Raw genomic sequence first — 23042 nt, 5'->3', positions numbered from 1 at the left:
ATGAGGAGAGTGACACATGTCTTCCAAAGGAAAGTCACCGCACCCTACATGTCTAAACCAGAAAAGATTAGTTTCCCAAGAAGGATATGCCAATCTCTTGCTGCGGACCATGAAGGAACCCTCATAAGAGGGTAAGGATTTGTCCCAAATGTACCTGATTCTTCCATCCAACTCAGCAGGGATCCTGCACAGAGGAAAAGGAGTGCATCCCTTTCAGTTGCTTCTGCATGAAACTGCTTGTTCATTTGCACCAAGTGTGATTCACTGCGCAGCTGCTTTGCCCAACAACTGACTTTCATTCCAAAGTGACTGCTGTGCCCATAAGGATCACCTGTGAACAGTCTCCTCAACCTCCCTTTAAGATCTAGCCCAGACCACACCAACCCACCCGTACAAAATCAAATTGCAAATCAGTCTCTCCAGCAGCTGAACTAGCTCTTGCTGCAGCCAAATTAAATCTTTCTCATCAGTGAGTTGGATGAGGCTCTAACTGGATCCCGACTGATGTATCTGTTGCTCACCATATCATGGCTTCCCATCACATACATAATGCACAGATTAATTTCTCCTTTCTCCAAACCCAGTATTCAATTTGTCACTGTCATGGCCCATCACAGTTCTGCTGATCTGTCCTATTTCTGTCTCCTTTTGGACACTGACCAAGACAGTCAACAAGCCATTTTTACTGTAAATCTTCTAGTTGCCAAATTTCTGCAGCCCTTGCTCTGAACCCCTCTCTTGTGCTGTCCTTGTTACACTGACGTTTTCCTTCAAATCACCTTTACTAAGAGGCCAGCGAAAGGCACCTGGGCAGCAGGACTGTGCTGGCAGCACACCCTGGCCTTGCTGCCTCTCTTCCTGCCACCTCAATCTCATTGTTGACTGGAAGCTCTTCAAGGTAAGACCATTGCACATCTGTGCTGTGACACACCAGGCCTGTCCAGTTGCTCACCAGCTGTTTCTAAGCAACCACCAGAGTCCAACTGACTGTGTTGGTGTGGCAATGACAGACCAAGACCAACCACCATTACCAATAAAAAGAAATAACAGCAGACACAATGAATTATGAAAAAAAATTACTTTTTAATGTACAAAAGGTTTATATACAGGGTTCAGCATGTTACCTCCATTCTTATGATGTAGAAAACAGCTAAAAATGTTCTTAAGATATAAATTTGACAGAACGATTCACCTACAGTACTTTTAGTAATGATGTCTTCTATACATAATATATACAGTGCTGGAATGGTTATTATAATACTTTTTCTGTAAATGAAGGAAGACCACCACTGGAAAGTCCAAAAAATCTCAAGTCATTGGAGATTTGGTTTTGCTTTTGTATTTGAACTTTTGCTAATGAGATATCTGTGAGGAGGGACTCAGTAGCCACTGTTGCCCTATGCAGCTGTTAAAAAAATCAGATTAGCAGTTGATGGACACACGAAAGCCTGATCCATCTCAGCATAAGGGATGCCCAGTTGTACTCCAAGCATCCAGGACAACACACAACGTCCTAAAACATTTACTGCCCTTTTTCCATAAATGCAAAGGCAAGGGCAAGGTCAGTAACTGCAGGAGAATATATACAGCAGACTATAAAATAATCCCTTTAAACACAACTTTCACAGGAGACACAAATAAACAGCCAGGCACCTTGCTTTGCTTTCCTGTCCTCATGCACTCTGGACATCAGCAGCAGTCACTGAGGGGTGAAGGGTGGTGGTGAGAGCATCCTGTGTGTACCCTCTGCATTTGGGATGAAGAGAGGTGAGAATGCAGGATGCTGAGAAGCATCTCCCTGCACCAGCCATACTCAGGGCTACCAATCCACCACTGCCAAGGATGGCTGCCAGATGCACTGCCGTGTATCTGATAACACAAAGTTTGCCTGGAGGTAGCACATGGCATTGTCATGTCAGCCCCTGGTCATGCTGGGAAGAGTGATCCTGACATCCATTTGTGCAAAAGAAAAGACACCAGAAATCACCTTTATAGGGCTGTCCTGGTCCCATGAGGGGACGGAATCAGATGCAAGTGAGAACATCACACTGATATGATGGGGAGATGGGAACGAAAGAGTGAAGTTCTGCAGCTGCTTGCCCAGTCAAACTGTAAGAACCTTGGGGGGATGTTACAATTGTTCCCTGCCCTTCAACATACGGGGTACAAAGTATTTGAGGCTATGAGAGCAGGAAGAGAAACGTTGTCCTTGTCCAATGCAGTCAGAAGCTAAACAAGGCCTCCTCCCAAGTACATGCACCCCATTGCTTCTACCCTTTTGTCTAATGACAGCTAAAATAAATAATGCAACTAAGATTAACTTCAGTGCCAGGTGGGACCATCCTGGAAACAGCTGATCATTATTACAAGCAGTTATATTTTGGTGGAGGATTTGGCTTTAGGAGGTCTTGCTCCTCCCATCTTTTCCCCAAGGACACTTCCAAGAGATTCTCACTGACCAAGCTACTATTCTGACTCAAAGACCTGTTTTGAGACTATCCAGATGTATGTCTACACTGTAGGCTGCAGGTACAGTCTACTAGTCAAAGGAACAATCCAGGTTGACCATGGTGTATTTTTTGGATACAGCAGCTCTTTTCGTGCTGTGGAACATGTTAATATAGCACTGGGTGCATGCCAACAAGCCTGCTTGTGGGAAAGGGTGTATTAGCTCATGTTTGGCCCCACATCAATGCAGCCACGTGCCTGTTGTGTGCATGGAGCCCAGGTAGAACCCTGCACTGAGTACATCACACAGACAAACCCTGGCCAGATAAATCAGCTCCCCCAGTGCTGCCACATTGGGCTGACACAATCATAAAATTCTCTCCCATCACCATCACTTGTTTATATGAGTGCCTCAGCATGCAAAACCCAACAGAGAATGAAGCTGTTGCAAAGCTGCACAGGGATACAAGACATTAAAGATGCATGTGGGGCTCTCGCAGAAACTCACTGTGCTCAGAAGGTGCAAAAGTTATGCATGTGTGTCAGTCCGCATGCCAGAGCCTTCCTGCCACAGGGGATTATTTCCCAGTGATTGCTGTTCCCAGGCCTTTGCTCCACTCTGCACATGATATAAACCACGTTGTAAACACATCTGATCAAAGTGTGCATTCACCTTTTATGTGTCTCATCAATGTGTCTTTCCAATGTTTTCTCAGAAACACCACTATGTTTTTATAAATGTACATTTTATATACGCTTCTGGCAATACACTATATTTGATTTTTAAAGGAAGAGAGGCCTTGGCTACTTAACAAGAAAGCATGGTAAGGCACTTTGCTGAGAAGCCGTTTGGAATCGTCGCTCTTTGCAAGGTACAAAGGCATTTATGGTATAAAACAATACTGCTGGCAGAGGGCTTGTTTGGAGACATAACTAAACCCTACTCTCATCAGAGTAGAATACATAGTATGGCTTTTATTCTAATCAAAACTGCATCCTCCCATTTCTTTCTGGGGCAGGTTGAAAACGGAATTTTTTTGCAAATGTAACTAATGGAAAACAATGGGGAGTGCTATTTACAGGGCTTCTGGGAAGGGAGTCTTTCATCTCTAACCATCCTCATGCTGTTTCCTAGCTTGGTGGTGATACCATTCAGTGCTCTGGGAAACCAAGTCAAAAAAATAATACTAGAGGTGCACCCCTGTGGTGCTGAACTGCCTAGATATAGTTTACATAATTCTGTACAAAGACTTTTTAAAATTTTTGTTTTGAATCCCTTTAATATATTTAGTACTTATAAAAAACCCTACTCTATTGAAACAGATTATTTTTGAAAAGCACATTCATAAAACTGTTTCACGCAGAGCTCCTTGGATAGCACTAAGGCCTTGTGCTTTACTGTTATGACATCATGTTTAGAAATTTACTCTCTTCCGCCAGCGTGGTTAGCATGGAGCTCATATCACCTATTGCCATATTGCTTATCCCTGCAGGTATGCTGGGCAGTGTCAGAGAGTTTCGTGGAGTCGTCAGGCGAGAGGAGTTCTGGGAGAGGTTCTGCAGGATGCTGGGGCTCAGGGTTCCCGACATCAGGCTCGAATGGTCCCCATCATCCATGATGGCATCAAAATCTATCTGGGGCGGCTCAAGACCTTGAGAGTCCACCGTGCTGGACACCTGGTTTGCGCCTGGGGAAGGCAGAGTGGCTGGCTTGCTGTTCAGTGTGCACTGCTGCTGCCTGACTCGGCAGTCTGCGTGATTATCGAAGCTGCTGTTCTGCTCATACATGTGGATTTGACCGTAATAGTACATCAAATTGTTCTCCCTTGTGCCCTCTGCGCACTGCTGGGCGGGTGCTAGCAACATGTCACTGGTTCTTTTATGCATGGCCTCTGTTGTCTCCTGGCCTGGGCTGGTGGTGTTCGTAGGATGGGGAGTTCTCATGTACCCCAGCTGCTGGATGGTGCGGAGGCCTCGGGGTCTGCTGCCCGGGTTCGGCTCAGGCGGAGGACGAGGTTGCATCATACCGGGTGGATATGCCTGAGCAGCTGAACCCATCATGCTCTGCTGAGGCTCAAAGCTGGGCTGATTGGAGGCCATGATGGGCTGATGGAAGGTCTCTTGAGCCATGGGGAAGTTCAGGTGGCTTGGCTGAGATGAATAATTCTGCTGACTCGGTTCATGCATGACCTGTCCCAGCACTGGGCGCTCACTGTTGCTCCTGACCATCAAAGAAGGGTCGGTCGTCATGTCCATTTGCTGAGGGTGAAGGTGGGGTCCAGACTTTGCTGCCATGTTGCTACAATTAGGAGAGATCTGATTTGGGTTGCCACTGATTGCAGTGGGACTCAGCATCTGATGAGGTTGGTTGTACCCTGTGTGCAAGCCCACATCAGGGTTCATACTGGGGCCTAGGCTCATCGGCTGCTGCCGCAGCTGCATACAATTTAGCCTCTGCCCATCCATGCCCACATTTCTTTGCATAAAGCTCTGCTGTGTTACATTCATACCGTTGTCTGGCAGCTGTATTTGCTGCTGGTTGTAGTTCTGGTATTGATCAAAGTTCTGCTTCTGCTGCACCACCGCTAAGTTCCCTTGTGAAAACTGCTGCTTCGACTGATTGGACATGATATCAACTGTACCTGAGCTGACTTCATTCCACTGGACAGGCATGTTATTTTTATTCATGTCTGAGGAAGTATCAAAACTCATGGAACACTCTGCCATCATGGGTCCCAAGTGGCTCATGCTTGCCTCAGCCACTGCCATTCTGCGCTGGCTGGGCAAAGCTGGAGGCTGCAGCTTCCCACTTCCCTGGAAGTTCTGCATCTCATTGCTGTACCCCATGGAAGTGCTCTCGGCCGCTGCCCCATTGCTCTGGGATTTGATGTACTGTACCACATCATCCGGCAGCACAATGTCATCGTCTCCAATGGGCGCCTCTGTCTCCCCCGACATGGTTTCCATGGCGATGTTTTCACTGATGCTCAGTGGTCGGGGTGAGTAGATGTGCCGGGGTAGGCTCCCATCTGAGCGCCCGTAGCTCTGGAGACCAAAACTCCTCCTGTCTGTGGGGTGTGGAGGATGGAAGGGGTTCATGCTGTTGGTGCTGTTGAACCGGTGAACTCGTGGGAGGGCCTGGGGATCTCCGGCAGGTCTCCTCACTGGGTCGCTTGCCCGTCTCATGCAGTTGCCCTGCACCTCATGGGGAAATGCTGGAGCTGATGGGTAACCATAGGTGTTACCATCACTGCAACGCCTGGGGCCTGGTGGGAGGCGGATGGAGGGCAAGGTGGGGTCTGGTCCATCCATAAGTGAGATCCTGTTCTTCAGTGTCATTCTCTCCATGTTCGGCAGGGGTGTCGGAGGAGGGCCCCCTGTGGCAGCAGCGTACTTGGCTTTCAGCCTGTAGTGCTGAGCTGGTGTGAGGTTCAGCAGACCTGGCATCCCACTGCACTGGCTCGCCTCGCTCGACCGGCGGGAGGCGTCTGTCGAAATTGGGTCATAGGAGTCGGCAGAGCTGGTGTTATTGGGACGGTGCCCGAGGTGTGAAGCCTCACTGGAACGGCGGCTGGAGAAGTACGGGGAGATCCCTGATGACCTGCGGCTGACGGTGTAGGCAGAGCTGACGGTGCTTGTTGTACTGTCACGGCGCTCGTTGAGCTGGTTCAGCATTGTAACCTCATTGACAGACAGCTCCATTATTCTGGGATTAGGCAGCGTAGCAGAAGAACCACCACTGTTTTCTAGAACAGAGCCTGAGAGAAAGGTTGTAGGGAAGGAAAAGGTTTAGTTAGCTGAGAAATTTCACTTGGTAGTGTTCCTGGTGACAGAATACAGACCCACAAAGACACCCTCAAATATTTCATGGGAGTGATAGTGAATTTCATTGCTGCTAGTGAATTCAAAGCTTCATCTTCAGCTCTATGTCCATGCAAAAAGAGCAAGAAGGCTGTGGAGAGAAGTTAAGAAGTCCCTGCTGGACAGTCTTTGTAACATGTATGCCCCAATACTCAAGAGGGAATGTCTCCACATGGGCTTCTCAGTAGGAAAAAAGTAGGACTGCTGTGAACAGTGCCACAGGGACAGCATGTAGCCACAACCACAGCTGCTCTCTGGGACAGATGCACAGTCAGGGATAGGAGGTCGACAGCCCAAAAGTTCACATTCAAAGTCTCTTCCAAGAGTAACCCAAAAAGCTCCAATATACTAAGCTGTGAGGTCTATTATAACCCAGACACTATGCCTTGGGACTTCCTGGCAAAGTTAAGAGGAACACTGTAGGGATCATAGAGATACTTTTACCAGGAATTGTCGGCCAGTGGGAAACTGGCATATGAAGTTGGAAGCAATAGCTAGGATTTCTCGAAGTCACAAAAGGCCTGTCAGAGCAAGATTAGGGAAGGAGGTCTTCTCTGGATTGCTGTTGTGCTCCACTGGTCTCCCAGGAGGCACATTAGCCCTTGGGGGACTGTTATTGCTGACAGAAATGCAAGCAGTCTTGCGGCTGTCACTGGGACAACGAGAACAGCTGTGTCTGGGTCCTGGGCAAGCCCAGAAACAAGGACACCTACACCTCTGCCTCCCTTCACAGCTCTGTAGAACTGAGCATCTGGGTTTCTGTTGCACATGACCAGATGGCTGCGTTTACACTCAAGCTGTCCATTTTACCTGACATCTTTATCTAGCAAGGGCTGACTCAGAGGCAATGAAATATGACCCTCATTCCTCCAGGGCAGACTCTTGGTTATGAAGCCAGAGTCAAACTCTGGAGTGTTCCTACAAGACATGTTCCAGGCACAGGACTTACCGTTTCCTGAGATGGGAGGCAGCTTGGTGTTTCTGGCTTGTGGAGCTGGGCTCACCCATGAGCAGGAATCCTTAACTGTCTTGAGTTTCTCTTTCTTGAGCTGTTCAAGTCGTTGCATTGTCGTCATGTGTTTCCTTAGCTGCAGGCTGACTGCTGAATTACCAGAAGAGACCGTTGAGTCCACAACAGGAGCGTTGTCATCCAACGCCGTCAGATCTCCCAGACTTCCCCCGCTGTGTATGTTCATTTCTACTCCACTGTCATTGTTGTTGGTGCTGTCAAGGGGTGACGGCTCACTGCTGCATGACGACTGGCCACCAGGACTGGACTGACACATCTTGGGGAAGGAAAAGAGGAGAAAAAGTTGGGTAGGTGAAAACATGGATGGAAAAAAATCAGGAGCCCAACATTCCCAGTGTTAGTCCTGGGGCCTAGGTAAGCTCTTGTCCCAGGCTCTCCCCTCTCTTGTTACCCTTCCCTGCTGTAGGATCTCAGCTTTACAAGAAGGCAGGCACCCCTTCCCTGTGAGAGGAGGTCAGGACAGCACTCCACAGCTGGAAAAACTATGGTGGGTTCAACTGGAAGGTGGAGAGAAATCAAATGCTCTTCCTCCAAAAGAGTAAGGATGGATGTTTCTCGAAGAAAAGCAGCATGTTATCTGGTTGTGTAAGGTATATTGCAGCAAACACTGGCTTATCTAACATGGGAACAAGGCCTAGGTATTTCAGACACCACGTCTTTCTGTCTTTAAAACACCCTAACATATAATCAGGTTAGCTGACAAACTTCCTAGCCAGATAAAAACCTGGTTCACTGTTTGCAAACTCCCACTTGCAGATAAGGCAGATAAGCACCATAAATATTTATTTTATTTACATTAGGAATTGCATTTCACATTGAGTAGTTACTTTGCAGCAAACACTATACGGTCTGAACTTGCTCTGAGGTAGCTACTGCTCCTACCAAACAGGATGCCTGGCTCTCTGCTCCAGGCCCATGCTCCAGCAAAAAATGGAAGTGCTGAAAAGGCAATGTACTCTGCCCCAGGCCAAGGTGGGAATGCAGGGTGCTGCAGTGTTGTACTTTGCTCCATAGCAGACCCCACAGGCAGGCTGACTGGCTCTGACTGCCCATCAATCCAGATGGTAGATTGTAATCCCAGGATTTAACGGTAAATCGTGATGATTGGAAAAGGCTGGCAAGGGGGATCATTGGGCACCATGTCCTCCCCCTTTCTGTGCTCAAGCAAATATCCCCTATCCCTCCCCATTGCCCTGCATGCCTCCACCTCCACCCTGGAGGGGTTAAATGGAGACAGGAGATCTACAGGAGACCATGCTTTATACAGCTATTTTAATAAAAAAGGATATCTTTGCTCACCTTAGTACCGACTGTCCTTAGGAAGGTAGAGTAAGGAAGGGTAAGTGGGAATAAAGAACAGGTTGTTAGGACAAAGACATCATTAACAAAAAAGGCCACGTTAGTAAAAGGAGGAAGAGGGAAATGCAGAATACAGTACAAATTGCCAACATTTCCCCCACTCCCATACCCCATGTTCCCTGCCTTCCCTCTTTGGAGGCCCAGATAAAAATCCCTAGAAGAGACTTTTCACCTGTTTCCATGGGTTTGGGGTGAGACCAAAGATGGGTCAAAACAAGGGGTCTGGGAGTGATGGGAACCAGTGAGGCATCTCGCCCCTCCCACCACCCCGACCTTAACCAGGAAACAGGAATTGGAGGTGAGCCCACCAGATCAGACACCACCTGTTAGATGTGCACAAGTGAAGTATCCAGTGCTGGATAGGGACAGCAAAGAAAAACATCTGACCCATAGCCCTGCTGCCAGCAAGATGGCTTGGCTGGAACCCTGGGAGCACAAAGCATTAGGAAAACAACCCCATACTTTCAGGAGAAACAGGGTGGGGAGCTGTCATTGTGTTCGTGTTTTCATAGGAAAACACCATCAAAACACATGGAAGAAGAGTACTGGAGAGAGGTCATTCTATCCAGTGGTTCTCACACTCAGTTTTTTGTAACACAATACAGAGTCTCATCACAGTAACTGTTTCTTTAGTCAATTAGAGACACTTTGGATGTGAAAATACTCAATTTTTTCCTAACTGAAAAAATGCTGCGCATTAGTAATTTTTTCAACAACCATCCCCCTAACCCTTTTGAAAAATCTTTGTAGCTCCAGGGCATGCTTTTTTTCATAGCAATAACAATCTTTTAGCCTGGATTCAAATCAAGAAAAAATATATTTTGGAGCTCAAAGTCTTTTCAGCTCTGGTGAGAAGCTTGGAGAATATACACTCCTCTGCAGGTGAAGGTCTTTTCTGCTGTATCCAGCCCATACCCTGTCCCACTCTGAGCTGGTGCAGAAGATCAGAACTTTGGGTTCAAAGGTGAAAAGAAACATCAAAAGTGGTCTCTGTGTTGCAACGCTCCATCTCCTTCACCAGCCCTGGGCTACCTGTATGGGATGGAAGAGGCTTGAATGTGTTTGAACCCAGCACTATATACAGCTCTTTAGTACCAGTGGAGCTGCTGTAATGGCAAGAAGGCTGATAAATGGTCTTTGGTTCAGCTGGTGGCCACTCCTGGGGCTGTAAAGCATGATCATGGTTGGCTGAAAGCCTGTACTATGTGGGCCACAGCATTGCTCTCATGTTTATTCCTACTTTCTCTCTCCTGCCCCATCATCCCACTACAATCTTCTGTGGCAGCTGGGAGCCATGTATTGACCGTGTGTACTCCTGAGCAATCTGCTCTAGCCAACCCTGACTGATCAGGAAGGTTGGACCAGATGATCTCAAGATCCCTGTCAACCCCAGTGACTTTGTGCTTCTGTGTATAGTGGACAGAACCAAGGAATTGAACTTGCTTTAAGATACCCAACAAAACCAAAACAACTACTTTTATCCCTACTGGCTTCTCAAGACAGCTTACAACAGAGTTGAGCCAGCAAAACTGCTGTGCAGCAGCAGCAGCCTGAAAAGAAAACAGTGAAGGGTGTAGGGAGGAGGAGAAAAGGGATTGCTTAAAACAGGACCTCTGCTTCTAGAAGTATTCAGATAGATGATCAATCTGTGCCCTAATGACTGTTGCTCAATTTAAACTGGTGAGGTAGGTAGAGCTCATTTGACCACAACACTTGAGTTTTATCCAGTTTCACAGCACAGGAAGGCCAAGCTGAGCACTGGGCATCACACGGCCCCCATGACTACGAGGGCAGGAATTCATGACGCTGGGTAGGAAGGTGCAAAATGTACTGGATTGTGCCCTGACCTGCAGCTTCATTTCTGGACTTGAACAGGAATGGTGAAGGGCACCTACCCAGAGACATAAATGGCATACAAATGCTTCATGCCCCCATTGCACCAGAGAGATTTGGGACCACGTCATTTCTGCCAAGAGCAACTGCTCTTACCACAGAATTCTCCGTTTTTATTGTTTTGACTTGTAAGCAATCCTCCATGCTCCTCGTGGTGCTGTTGGCCTCAGGGCTCTCCTCTGAAACCTTGCTGCTCTGCTTGGCGCTCGCCTCATTGTCCCCATTTTCCTTGAGCGGAGGCGGCCTTGGGTGAACATCATTGCGTTGCTTCTTTGTGACGTGAGCGTCAGGCCCGTGCACTGTCTTGACGTGTTTCCTGAGGGAACTGGGGTCCGTGTAGCGCTTCGTGCAGCCAGGAATCTTACAGACGTAGGGTTTCTGTCAATACAAGCAAAGCTTGGGTTATATTTAGAATAAGTCCAAATATTCCAGGTACAGTGTATGGGCCAAGAAAATACAATGAGTATAGCAGCAGGCAGCAGCAAAATGGGGAGCATCTGCTCCACAGGATTCTGTAAGACTGAGATATTGAAGATGTGATATATGGGCTGCTGCTGATCCACACAGACTTGGCCAGTTATTTCATGTTGGCTAAACTTCTTGTTTTCATGTTCTGGATTAAAGGACAGCTAAGAAATCATGAAATACTTTCCCTAATATTACTTTCCTATGTATGTATTTGCTTGGGTGGCCACAGGAATGTTTCCTGATTAAGGATGGGAGGGAGGTGATGTAGGGGAGTAGGTATAATACATTCTCTCTGCTAAGGTGGGGCCTACCCCAAGAAAATGTCTGAAACCTTCCCTTCTGGTTGATGGAATTCCAGTGAATCCCAGCCAGACTGGATTCATCCTACTCAATCTATCATACCACTCCAGCACCTGTCACCTTGAAATCTGTTATTGTGCAAAACAAACCACAGGCATGCAATGTTTTTTTCAGATGATAGCACTCTAGTCCTGAATTCATGAATCATTGATTGCCACAGGAAAACAAGGATGAAGCCATCTTTCTGAAAACAGAAGTCAGCAAACAGATACTTTTCTTCTTTTAACTTTTTTCATTTTATTGAATTTCCAATTCCGAAGTGTATTAGCGCTGCAGTTGTTTGAGCTGGTGCTGCTGCGCTGGAAGCTCTGAATTCATCACAAGTTCTGCTTTCAGCCTCACAACTACTCTACGTATTTTTCTGCCAACGCACTGGGATAGATCCATGAGAAAAAACAGATAGATGTTGTTTCAAGGCTACTCAAAATGACCATTCCTTTTTAAATCTGTTTTGTAATTTTGTTCAGGAACTTCAGTGAAAAAATATAAAGGAGCATATATTCTTTGCAGAAAACCAGTGCAATCACTTGAAAAACACTAAACCCCCGTTTTTTATTCAAAAGCATTCGTCCTGACTGATCTTGGCACATCTCTCAAACCAGCTAAATCTTTATTACACTCCACTGAGGTAAATATTTATTATATTTTAAAGCTGGATAAGCCAAAGCACAAAAAGTAAAATAGTTTGCTTAAAAATCTCATGCAACCTTTTAGACAACAGTATAGAAATATTATTGCTGCTATTAAACTATATTCCAAAGAACACAACCCCCACTACACACGCTACAAAAATCCCTGTACATAAACAGCTCAAAGATCTTTTAGGCTCAATAGTTCTGATTTTTCAGATCCCAGCAATTAGGGTAATGTAATCACTATTGCTTGGACAGCAGACACTCCACCTAAGGGGATTCAATCATTCTCTTTGTCAGGCCGTACATCCTGCAACTGAACTGAGCACAACTGCTGTTTTGTTGGCATGTCTTCATCTATCCCCTGGGTTATCCAGATTCTGACACCTAATGCAGCGTATGCCCTAGTGAGGTCAACAGTTTAGATCTCAGATGCCTCCCTCCTACTCCCATGCACATACAAGGTAATACTCATTAGGGTGGGGGAACTGGAGAATTCCCCAAGCACTAAGCAGAACCGAATTTCTGCATTTTACTCCTGTTCAGCTTGAGTTGCAGAAAATGTCATTCTGAGCCTTTGGCTGGCCATAAACTCATGCCACTCTTTCATGTATGCACTGGGATGAAAGCCCTTTTCTCAAGAGTAACTTTTAAGGTATCCCCTGAAGGAATTCAAATAGTGACTGAAAATTTAAAATTAAATAGTGTCTATGACATTTCAACAATCAAACAAAAGCCAGTGTGGTAATATATCCCCAGCCTTGGACTTCAGCATGTTTGGACTATACACCTACATCCTGTCACACAATGATAGTGACAAATACAGGGAATGTGGAACTTCCCCCTTAGAGGAGACTTTTATGACTGATCTGAGACTGTGGTGTATTCCAAGTAAACACTGCAAGCAGAGGAAATATTTAGAAGGTAGCTAGCTAGGAACCACAATAGAGTTACCAGTGGGTAATGGGAAATACACACAGCCACAAACTTCTGCTTTGCGTTTGTGTGGTTTTGTGAGCCAAGGTCTCAGTGCAGTTTGCTAACCCAGTGGTCATGGCCACAGCTGGATGCAGGACCCTCACCTGGGCTTGCTGCCCAATGTGATGAGCTTTGCCATGAGGGATTCCATCTGTTGCAAAGGATCATGTTATATGTTCCCCAAAAAGAGGATGTCAAATAGCTCAGAGAGCTATTATATGCAGCCTACAGAACTCCCACAAGTCTTGGGGCATGTCTGTACTGCATCAAGGAGGGCTGAACAGCAGTTCAGGAGGGAGCATGATCGCAAAATGTAAGATCATGCAGTGCCATGTAGTTCCCGTGGTAAGGTCAGCTGGTCTGGTACAAATCCTCCACTAGCGGCTGTGCTGTTTCTGCACCTGAGAAGGCTATGGCATCCTCCAGGGGAAGCAACAGCAGAGGATAAAATCTCTATCTGTTATCTGAGTCTTAAATTTGTGTTGTTGAAAGTAACAACACTTGTTGTGCCAAGTGTCAGCATATTAGATCACAGTCCACAACAGACATGAAGTTGGATACTCCTGCCCTACAGCCTCCCCTTCATGCACAAAGGGAATTCAAAAGAACAGACTTTAAGTATGTCCAAGCTCTCTGCTCAGATGCAGTGAGGAGTCATCCCAGATCCAGTGCAGCTCCTAATCTGGATCATTTGGGAAACTGAACCCACTGGAGAAATTACATTTAATAACACAGCCAAAATGAAAATTCATTATCAGGCTCAACAGACAGGAAACTCTGCCCTGCCTAGGAAGGATCCTGGTTAAGCTCTAGGGACCTGAGCTCAAGTGATCTATGGCCTCACATATCGCTTCGGTGTGCACAAACTGGGCTGTATGAGTCTGTACCCAGCACTCTTGATCCACTCACATGAGAATCTTTAGGAATTGAAGAGAGATGCTAATCTCTTTTAAGGGCAGGAAAAAATGCTGCAGAAATGCGAATCTTCAGGAGCTTGATTCAGTTTATGGGCAAGAATACGAAGAGCAGCTTACTGTAGAGTTCAGAGCTACGATGAAAGCAACAATGAAAGGGACACTGGATCCAGCGCTGGAGGAAGGCAGAGGAAGTATCCAGGACTGGAGAATGAGCAACTGCCAGTACTTGAAATGTGAGATTAAATCACAACTGCCTACCTTTCCAGGGAAGAATCTTTAACATAGAGCAAATGATGTTGTAGTCAAACGCCATTTACTGGGAATGCAGGTTGCTGAGCAGACGAAACGCTGCATGTCTTTTTGGTCCCTCCTGGCCTCAAGGTCAGTGTAGCCTTAAAATAACGCCAACTACACAGTGTAAGTGTGCATATGGGTTAATTTTAACTTGTGTCCTGCTGAAGAAGTGGCTTGTTGGTGGAGGACAATCCTGATGTTTGGGTTCATAACCAAACCAATTCAAGCAACACTGGGATCCTGGTCATTCACTGGGTCTGTCTCAGCATCACACAGCATGGAAGGGCATTCTAGACTTTGAGTCCTTATTCTGACTCCAACAGAATCTCTGAAACCCACAGCACTTTGGTTATCACTGACTGATAAGCCAGAGATAAAAACACTCCCAACAAGCCCTTTGTAGACACAGCATCACTTCAAAAAGCTGTCAACCGTGGCAACTGCGTTCCATTCTCCAATAGTCTATATTTAACTGTTGCAAATTAGGCTATAGACTGAATTCTTCATGGCTGAAAACACTATTAGAACTTTAGAGTGTTGTTTTTTCTTCCCCTGTCAGCTAATTAGTGGTAATATAAATTTCAATCCTCGGCTGTGGTTGATTGCAACAGACCATCACATGCGTTACAATAAAGGCAATTTCCTCTGCTCCACAACTACTAATAGTGGGTCTTAATTATCCAAGGTTAACAAAGCATTGCATTGTGCTCTATCATTGTACATCAAACGATGGAGGGAGTATTATTTCCAGAGCATCAGGATCCAAGGTAGCTGTTATATTACTACAAGTCTGCTCCACAGTAATATTAAACACCACATGCACAACTGTACAATACTATCTATGCTATTAAAAATTACAGATTTGGAAAATGCTTGTTTTAATATCCAAAGTCGATTAAAAAGTTTGCATACTTCAACATCTGTTTATGATTTTAAACATGGTTTCATAAATATAAAGCTAATGTGGTCTGGCTCTCCAGCAAAATAAATCCCATTAAAAAATAAGAAAAACCTCTCATTACAGTAAGTTTCTTTTTACATGAGTCCAGTGTGTAAAGTGTATGTTTATTGTCAGCAAAATTTAAAAAAAGCCCTCCGTTGAGCTGCGGTGAGCCCGGGCTTACCTCATTGGAATGCGTCCTGTTCTGGTGCTTGGCTCTGTCTGAGGCATTGGAAAAGGCTTTATTGCAGCCTTCATGTTCACAGACATAGGGTTTTTCTCCAGTGTGGGACCTCAGGTGTGTCTTTAAGTTCTCCAGGCGGGAATAGGCTTTGGAGCAGCCTTCAAACTAAAATAAAAAAAACACAAGAGGAGTGATTAATTAACCAGAAAAATTTGATTTTCCCCCTGCCTAAACCCTTCTCATCTGTTTCTCATTCTTTCTTTTTTTCCTTCCCTTTAAAGGGCTTGTGTTTTAGGGAACAACATCCACTTTGTTGGGAGAATTTGCTTCCCTAGGCAGGCTGAGAGTTTTAGCAGTGAGTCATATTTAAGGTGCTGCTCCTTGTTGGGTACCCACCTGACATTTCAACAAGAGACTCTTTTTTCCAGCAGGGTTAAACACCCCTCCACTCCTCCCAGAGCTCTCTTAGCCCCTCCTGCCACCCCTCTGCAGCTAACACGCTCAGAAACAGAGGCCCCCTCCTTCCCACCTAGGGAACTGACAGCTACTCGACAGTTTGATCAGCCTTGCAACTTCACTAGCACCAGCACTGGAAAGGGCAGACCGTTCCCTAACACAAAAGCAGAAATCTAGCAAGCTTTGAAGTTTCCCAAATTACAGCCTGGGTCTACTCTAGGAGGATGCTGTGGTCAGGCTGTCTGACATTACTAGTTTAAAAAACAAGACTCAGTCTTGAAGACAGATGGATTTTTGGATGACAAAACAGGCCAGGAACCTTCCTCCTGGAAGGAAACCAGCTGCCCACACAACGAGAAAGAGCAAGCTTGGGAGACGTGGTGGGGCTTCGGGTGATGTAAGTCCTGCCACCCTCCACTCTGGCTGGGCTGGAGGCTCCTCCCTTCCTCCCTGCACCTGCCCTGTCCCAGAATGGGAGGATTTCACCTCAAACCAAGTTCAGTCCAGATCTGACAGAACTTCACATTGCTCTGAGTCTTGGCCAGTGAAGAAACTGGTGCCATACCAGGACAGGTCATGCTCAGTGTCTGATTTCCCATGGGCAGCTGAGTGGTCCTACATGTCTGGAGGTCTGAAAAATGGCAACTGCATGCAATAGCAACAGTACCTGTCTCCTTGTGCTCCACATGTACAGGACCTGCCTGCACTGCAGGAAGTGAGGCAAACATGCAGCCCATGACACCCAGGAAGCATGTGGCCACAGGCTGATCCCATATAACTTTGTTGTGCTGGAACATAAGTAGTATTACTTAAGCTTCCCTTTAAGGTCTAGCATAGGGACAGTGGACATAAGGCAAACTTGCTCTGCTCTTGAGATATCCAGATCTCTTCAAGGACAGTAGGAACATCCTGCAAGAGCTGATTCCTTCCACAGTTTTGTCAGGGTAGGATGATCCAGTTCCTCTTCCCCAGACAACTTTCATTAGCCCATTTGTCCCATAGAACGTGCCACAACTTTGAGGTAGCACAGCATATCCCTTTCTTCTCTTGCCCTGTGCAAACAATCCTTTGTAACTCAAGTTGCTTACAGTTATTGAAATATATCATTCCTCTTGCTGGAAAACAAAGGGAACTCAGCATGAAGCAACTCATGCGTCCATTCTGGTTTTGCTGGATACTGACACAAAAATGCAGTTATAAAGAGCAAAAGTTCTAAGGCCACATTTTCAAATAAGAGTTTCTCAGCAAAGCAGCCTGTGCATGTTCAAAGCAGTTGTTCCCACTCTTACGTGTGGATTTGATTATGTCAGTGGGAGTTCTGGCTGTCATCTGTTGAAATAATCCTTGACCAAATCCCAGGCTGCAACTGGGCTCATCTGTAGCTTTATGTACACCACAAACTTCTTGTCTGGAACAAACGGTACTTTGAAAAATCACTGCCAGACATGGATAAGGAATGCTCTGCCACAGAGAGGCACTGTCTGCAGAGCTGCCATGTATCCCAGGCAATTGGAAAGAGGTGGTACTCCACTTCAGGGAGAGTTGCTGCGACATATTGCACATGGAGGGACTGTAGTTCTTCAGGAGGCAGAGGATGACTTGAAACCCAAATACACCCAGCCTTGCCACTGTTTCAGTGTGACACAACTGAGGCTTGAAAGAAGGATTGTGCAGCAGTGCTTTTTCCTGCTCCATCACAGCACCGAAGAGGATGCAGTCACTGATGCTGTTTGTCTTCCAAGTCCCTCTACCTGCAAGGACGGGGCTAGACTCTCCCTCAGTCCTCACTCTGTAGTGCACTAACAATCAATACTTCTTGATACTTTTAAGGAAGATTGGTAAAGCACTAGACTGGGTAAAGTGCTTTAGAAGATTAAAACAAAGGACATGGCCCTGCGCCCCAGGGGAGCTTATGCTCTAAATTAAACGAATGCAGGGCTGGGAGATTGATAAAGGAGTCATGCAGCAAGCAAATCATACATATCCTGATATTTGTAAGCAGGAGCTGGGGCACAGCCAGGGAGGGAGCAGGGCTGGAAGTAGCTAATGGAGTAGAAGAGCAGGAAGATACAGGAGGAGAGCTTAGACATCTGGTGAGCAGAAACTCATCCCTGAGACTCTAGGGAGAGGAACAGTGTAATGCTGACAGCAGAGGAGGTATGAAAAGCTGGCAGGAGGAGAAGGCAGAGAGCAGAGGGTATCAAAAGACATGGATGACCTTCAGGAGGAAAAAGGGCTCAAACATATGAGGAGGGAGATTGTAAACACCTCTCCTCTCCCACCAGTTGACCGCAGCCACTAAACTTCATATCTTGCTTCCCCCTTGTGCCCCCCATCAGGCATCCTGGGCTGCCCTACTTCAGGCAGCAGTGGGGTGGGAGACTCCAGCTGTGAGGGCAGATATCAGCTTTAATGTCTTGAGGTTGAGCAGGACAAAAGCCCAGCTATCCCATGTATCCACAGGGCTGAGATACAAAATAGTACCCCAATCTCTTCCTCAGGCAGTGTTTAACACTAGACAGTGCTGCTGGTACGCAGAAAGTCTGGGGACTGGGCTCCTCTTGGGATTTAAGCACACAGGGTTGACTTCACCTCTGGATTAAGAGAGCAGAAGCAGGAGGTGTTGGCCTAGATCCCCAGGCTGGAAGGAGGCTTGTGTGTATGCTTGGGTATGCCGGTGAGGGAAACTCGCAGTCCCAGAAGCAGTAGTGGGTGATGTCCAGTTAGACGTGACCAAGGCTAGGTGGTTCCCCACAGTGTGGCATTACTGGATTTCTTTCCTTGATGTAGGCAACTAAGTTGTCTGGATTTCCACCTTAAGTGACTTGTCCTGAGTTGCTTTAGATCTCTCTGGTACGTCTGAAACCATTTTTTCCAAGGAAATGCAGTTTTGCCCACTAGCATCTCCACCATACTCCTTGACCTCTTGTCCTGTCCCAAGGGTCTAACCTGCAAGTAGCTGTAACCCAGGACTGGTTCTGAGCCGGGTGCCAGTGGGTACCCTGCTAGAGCCCTACTTGAAGCCATGTCTATGTCTGCACACAAATTTTTGTGACCACCAAAGTCCCGCATCCCACTTGCCAAGTGAGATGGACCATGTGTCCCTGCCAGCTCACCGTGCACTTGTGTGGCTTCTCTCCTGTGTGCCTTCGCATGTGCACCACCAACATATACTGAGCCTTGAAGGGCTTCTGCTCCCGTGTGCAGTCCTGCCAGCGGCAGACAAACTCCTTCTTCTCCCCATGGATGTGATCATTGTTGATGTGCTGGTAGGAGAGAAAGGAAAAGCAGGTCACGCCTGGAAGAGCTGATGCCAGCGAAGCACACACAGTGCTCCAAAAGCCAGATGTTCCGTACCCAGTGCTTGCGGTCAGGCATTGCACCTGGGTGCCAGGTGCACAGATAACACCAGGGACAAAGGATCCAACACTGTGGTCTGGTGTGTCCTGCAGAAGGTGCACAGCACTCAGCACACTAGCTCCAAAGCAGCTATAAATGGGAGGTTTGCAAATGCAATGGGGACCCACAGTGCCAGGGAAAGAGGAGTCCTCTCAGTGTCCCCCTCAGCTGCTTGATGTCACTGTTGAGGGGGATGACAGGGTAAGTTTTGCCTCTGCTGAACCCTGCTGTGCTGCATTTATGCAGCTGGGACACTTTCCTGGGGAGCTGCTGGAGGCTGGTGGACAGGAGGAGACAAGCCTCAGTTGGGTTTAGTGATCTTAAAGGTCTTTTCCAAGCTGAATGATTCTATGTTTCTAAGTCTACTTGCAAACCAGCCCATATGCTGGCCCCAAGACATCCACCTGCTGTCCAGCGCTGGTGGCTGGTAGGAAATGACAGCATCTGCGAGCTATGTGCCAGCGAAAGCTCGGCTGCATCAATTACTGCTAATTACTCTGGTCCATGAAATCCTGTGCTGGGGTGTTGAAAAGCCAGACCCAGAATGGTGCCTTCGTCCACCCTGGGAGGAAGAGTTGCTTTTTCCCAGCTCAGGGCAGATGAAGCTCTGCTGAAAATAAGCAGAGCCAGAGACCAGTCTGTCGGCAGCGCTGTTCCCGCGGCGGCCTTGTCTCTCTGAATGGGGTCTCACTGCCAAAAATAATGCCTGTCCTCGCTCCTGTGTTTTCAGTAGACAGTCACTGACAGGAAATCCTAAAATAAACCACTTTGGGTTTGGGTTTTGGCTTTTTTTGTGCTGAGATTTTTTCCAGCCCCCGCCTTTGTCCCCCTGGCCAAGGCCAGGCACACATTTTGCAGCTTGGGATGAGATTTTCTCGGGGTGGTGAGGCAATGTGAGGACACAAAAGTACATTAAAACAGAATCATCAGCCTTCTCAGTCCCAGCCAAATCCAGCCTCAGTGTTCTGTGTGCTGTGATCCAATCCTGGGGTCAGGGACCTTCTGCCTAGGGTCCCAGTTCTACCCAGGGACAAGAGGAGGTGTGTAGGGCTCAGCTGGTCTCTCGGGCACTACTGGTAAAAACTGAGAGCCAAAGCTACATGCTGGGAGAGTTGGGGGAGGCTGCATTTGGGAGAGGTTTAGTATGGGTTTGGAGTTCTGCTGCCTATGGTTCTGGTTTTATTACATAGCATTGGTGTGAGATTTTAGCCTCAGATTGTGGAAAACTGGTGAACCTCCCAGGAGACCCATGGACATGCTAAACCATGCCCAGACCAGACTGGGAAGATATGTCTCCAGGCTCTGTTTGTGTGGGAGTCTGACTTGCAACTAAGACTACACAAGGCAGTGCTAGTAGTGGGAGAGAGCACAGGCTTGCCCATTTGGACTTGCTTGGGCCAGAGGAAGAACATTTATGGAAAGGGCACTGTCTGGGCAACATCTGCTTCCCATCACGTGGTGGAGGAGCAGTTGCACAACTCAACCCACTTCAGCTACAGCTCCATAGCCCCCACCTGGCTGGAGGTTTGCCTGGGCTTCTCTCAAACTTCTCTCAAATTGAGTGTGACCTTTGAAGTTGGGAGCAGCAGTTGTGCTTGCAAAAATATATCCTCACTCCTGCAGCTCCCTGTTGACACTCACTTCTCCCACAAGCACACTGTGCACTGTCTGTGGGGAACAGACCCTGCTCGCCCAGGTACTTTTGTCTGCACACAAACTAGAGTTTTTCCATGCATGATGAGATGCCATCTTCTCAGAAGTTGGCCCACAACATCTGTATTTCATTTCCATGTGTATTTTGGGCATCCCAAATCCACAACCCCACATTGCTAGTAATCATAGTACAGAAGCCTCCATTTTTATAACCGTCCAAATTTAGGATCTTGGATATTTCATTCAATGTTTTTCTTTGGTTTGTTTTCTGGAAACAAATTTTTGCTGAGCTGCCTGGTGCTCTGCAGTTTGCTCTGGGCAGAGGTAGTTTTTCTTACATCTGAGAGGGAAACACAGAAAAACTGCTGGACAAATGTGAGCTCAGCCCATCTGACAGGGCTGCTGTGGTTTAACCCCAGAAAAGCAACACCCCATGGCATGCAATGTGCAGCCCATTAAGCACCTTATCACTCATTTGGCCTTGAAAACCATTTCCAAATCTTCCTGTACTCAAGGACTTGTTGCACTGAACCAGTGACTTCTGGCAGAGGTGGGCAGGCACTAGCCTTAGACGGAAGAAGAGCATGTGTCCAACATTATAATTTAGAGTGTGGTCCTTCTGGGCTAAGATAATGTTTGTCTGCAGAACTTGGGCAAACGGTACTGATGCCTACTTGGTGGCATCTAAACATATGTAAAAAGAAGATATATAAAAAAGGGTGAGAGCAGGAAGAGGGCTACATGTGAGTTGCACATCGGTGGCTGCTGGCAGACTGGGAGCCTGGCTAAGACAAGCAGCAAAAGGCTGAAGGAAAAGGAGAAGGTAGCAGCTCCTGTTGCAAAATTTGTCCAATCCAACACTTAGCTGCAAGCAACAGGTCTAAGGTTGCTAGGTTGGTGAATTCCCTGCAGATAGGGGCTGGCTTCATAAAGAGGGCTCACAGCAGAGACCCAAAATAATGACTGGCAGGGTACTGGGCTGGATGGGGCTTAGACACAGGTAATGTCTGATTTCACAGGCACTTTCTCTGAGTATGAGGGATTTGTTGACCCCAGAAGCCAAAGAAAACCAAACGGTGGATTCCCAGATGAAGTAAAGCGTACAAAAGGTTCTTGGAATTAATTAGAACTGAAAATCTGATTAATGATTTGGTTTGTGGATCCTTCAGAGAGCAGTTTTGACACTGGTTTGGGGACACCACTGTGATTATGGAAGCGCCGTTTCCCAAGTTTTAGAAAATCAACCCACTTTCTGTATTTCAGACTGATGGAGACATTGAAGCCTGTCTCCAAACTCTAGAGTGCTCTATTTTTGTGTGAGGGATGAGCTGAGTAGGTCAAGAGCCTTTAAATGATATGGCCCCACAGGTCATGTCACAGCAGCATAAAAGGCTTTCATGGTCTGGACTAGGACTGGGGACAGCAGAGACAATCCCTGACCCAGTGCTGAAGTAGCTACATGGGAAAGCTCAGTGAATATGGCCAGTGAAGAGGGAAGGGCTCAGCCCTCTTCCCCATTTTCTGATCAGGCCCTTCTGCACAGAGCCTTCTGCTGTTGGGCCATACACAAGGGAGACTGAAACTGCAGCCTCAGCAGCTGAGAAGGGAGCAATATCACATAATCTATGAGAGGCTTCTCTCAGCTGAACTCTTCGGGGAGCAGCGACCTGCTTTGGCAGTGTTTACACACCGTATCTCTGATTTGCACCTTTAGTAGCTCCCAGGGTGAGCTCTGGCTGTACAGCAGCTAGTGATAAAATATGAGGACAAGTGCACAGAAACCCAAATTTATCGCTGGGGTTTCCTCTCAACCATTACTCACATGGACGAGCTGCTCTTGAGTGTCATATTCCTTTGTGCACCCTTCCCAGTGACAGTTAGTCTCATAAATCACCTCAGGCTCCTGTTTACATTCATCCTTATCTAGATCGTCTTTCAGGTCTGTCAGATGCTCCTGCAACACACAACAGTGCATTGTATAAGTGAACTTCTTTCATCTTAATTCCTCCATTACTCATAGATTACAGGTCAGGTATCAACTGATCACAAAACCATGCTCATTTTGGCTACATAACATCCATGATTACTGTGAAATAAAGAGTTATAGAGTTTTGGTAGAAGTGGATCAGAGTTAATGACAAAACATGAAACATCCTGAAGCCATCACCAC

The 23042-nt window shown here is 46.8% G+C and overlaps 1 protein-coding gene across 1 annotated transcript in view; it reads right to left on the bottom strand.

Annotated features, from left to right (window-relative positions):
* Positions 1 to 1063: 1063 nt before the first annotated feature.
* GLI2 (GLI family zinc finger 2) overlaps positions 1064 to 23042 on the bottom strand; it is a 190842-nt gene continuing 168863 nt past the window's right edge. The window contains exons 9-14 of the mRNA XM_032693839.1: positions 22695 to 22826; positions 18937 to 19086; positions 15365 to 15529; positions 10688 to 10969; positions 7259 to 7595; positions 1064 to 6206 (exon numbers count right to left, since the gene is read on the bottom strand). Of these exons, the coding sequence (XP_032549730.1) occupies positions 3850 to 6206; positions 7259 to 7595; positions 10688 to 10969; positions 15365 to 15529; positions 18937 to 19086; positions 22695 to 22826 (3423 nt within the window). The 3' untranslated portion in view covers positions 1064 to 3849. The remainder of the gene's footprint in view (positions 6207 to 7258; positions 7596 to 10687; positions 10970 to 15364; positions 15530 to 18936; positions 19087 to 22694; positions 22827 to 23042) is intronic.

The sequence above is a fragment of the Chiroxiphia lanceolata genome, chromosome 7 (genome assembly GCF_009829145.1).
Source record: "Chiroxiphia lanceolata isolate bChiLan1 chromosome 7, bChiLan1.pri, whole genome shotgun sequence".
In the NCBI taxonomy this organism is placed as follows: Eukaryota; Metazoa; Chordata; class Aves; order Passeriformes; family Pipridae; genus Chiroxiphia; species Chiroxiphia lanceolata.
The sequence above is the reverse complement of the archived record's forward strand: the minus strand, read 5'-3'. Positions and strand labels throughout refer to the sequence as shown.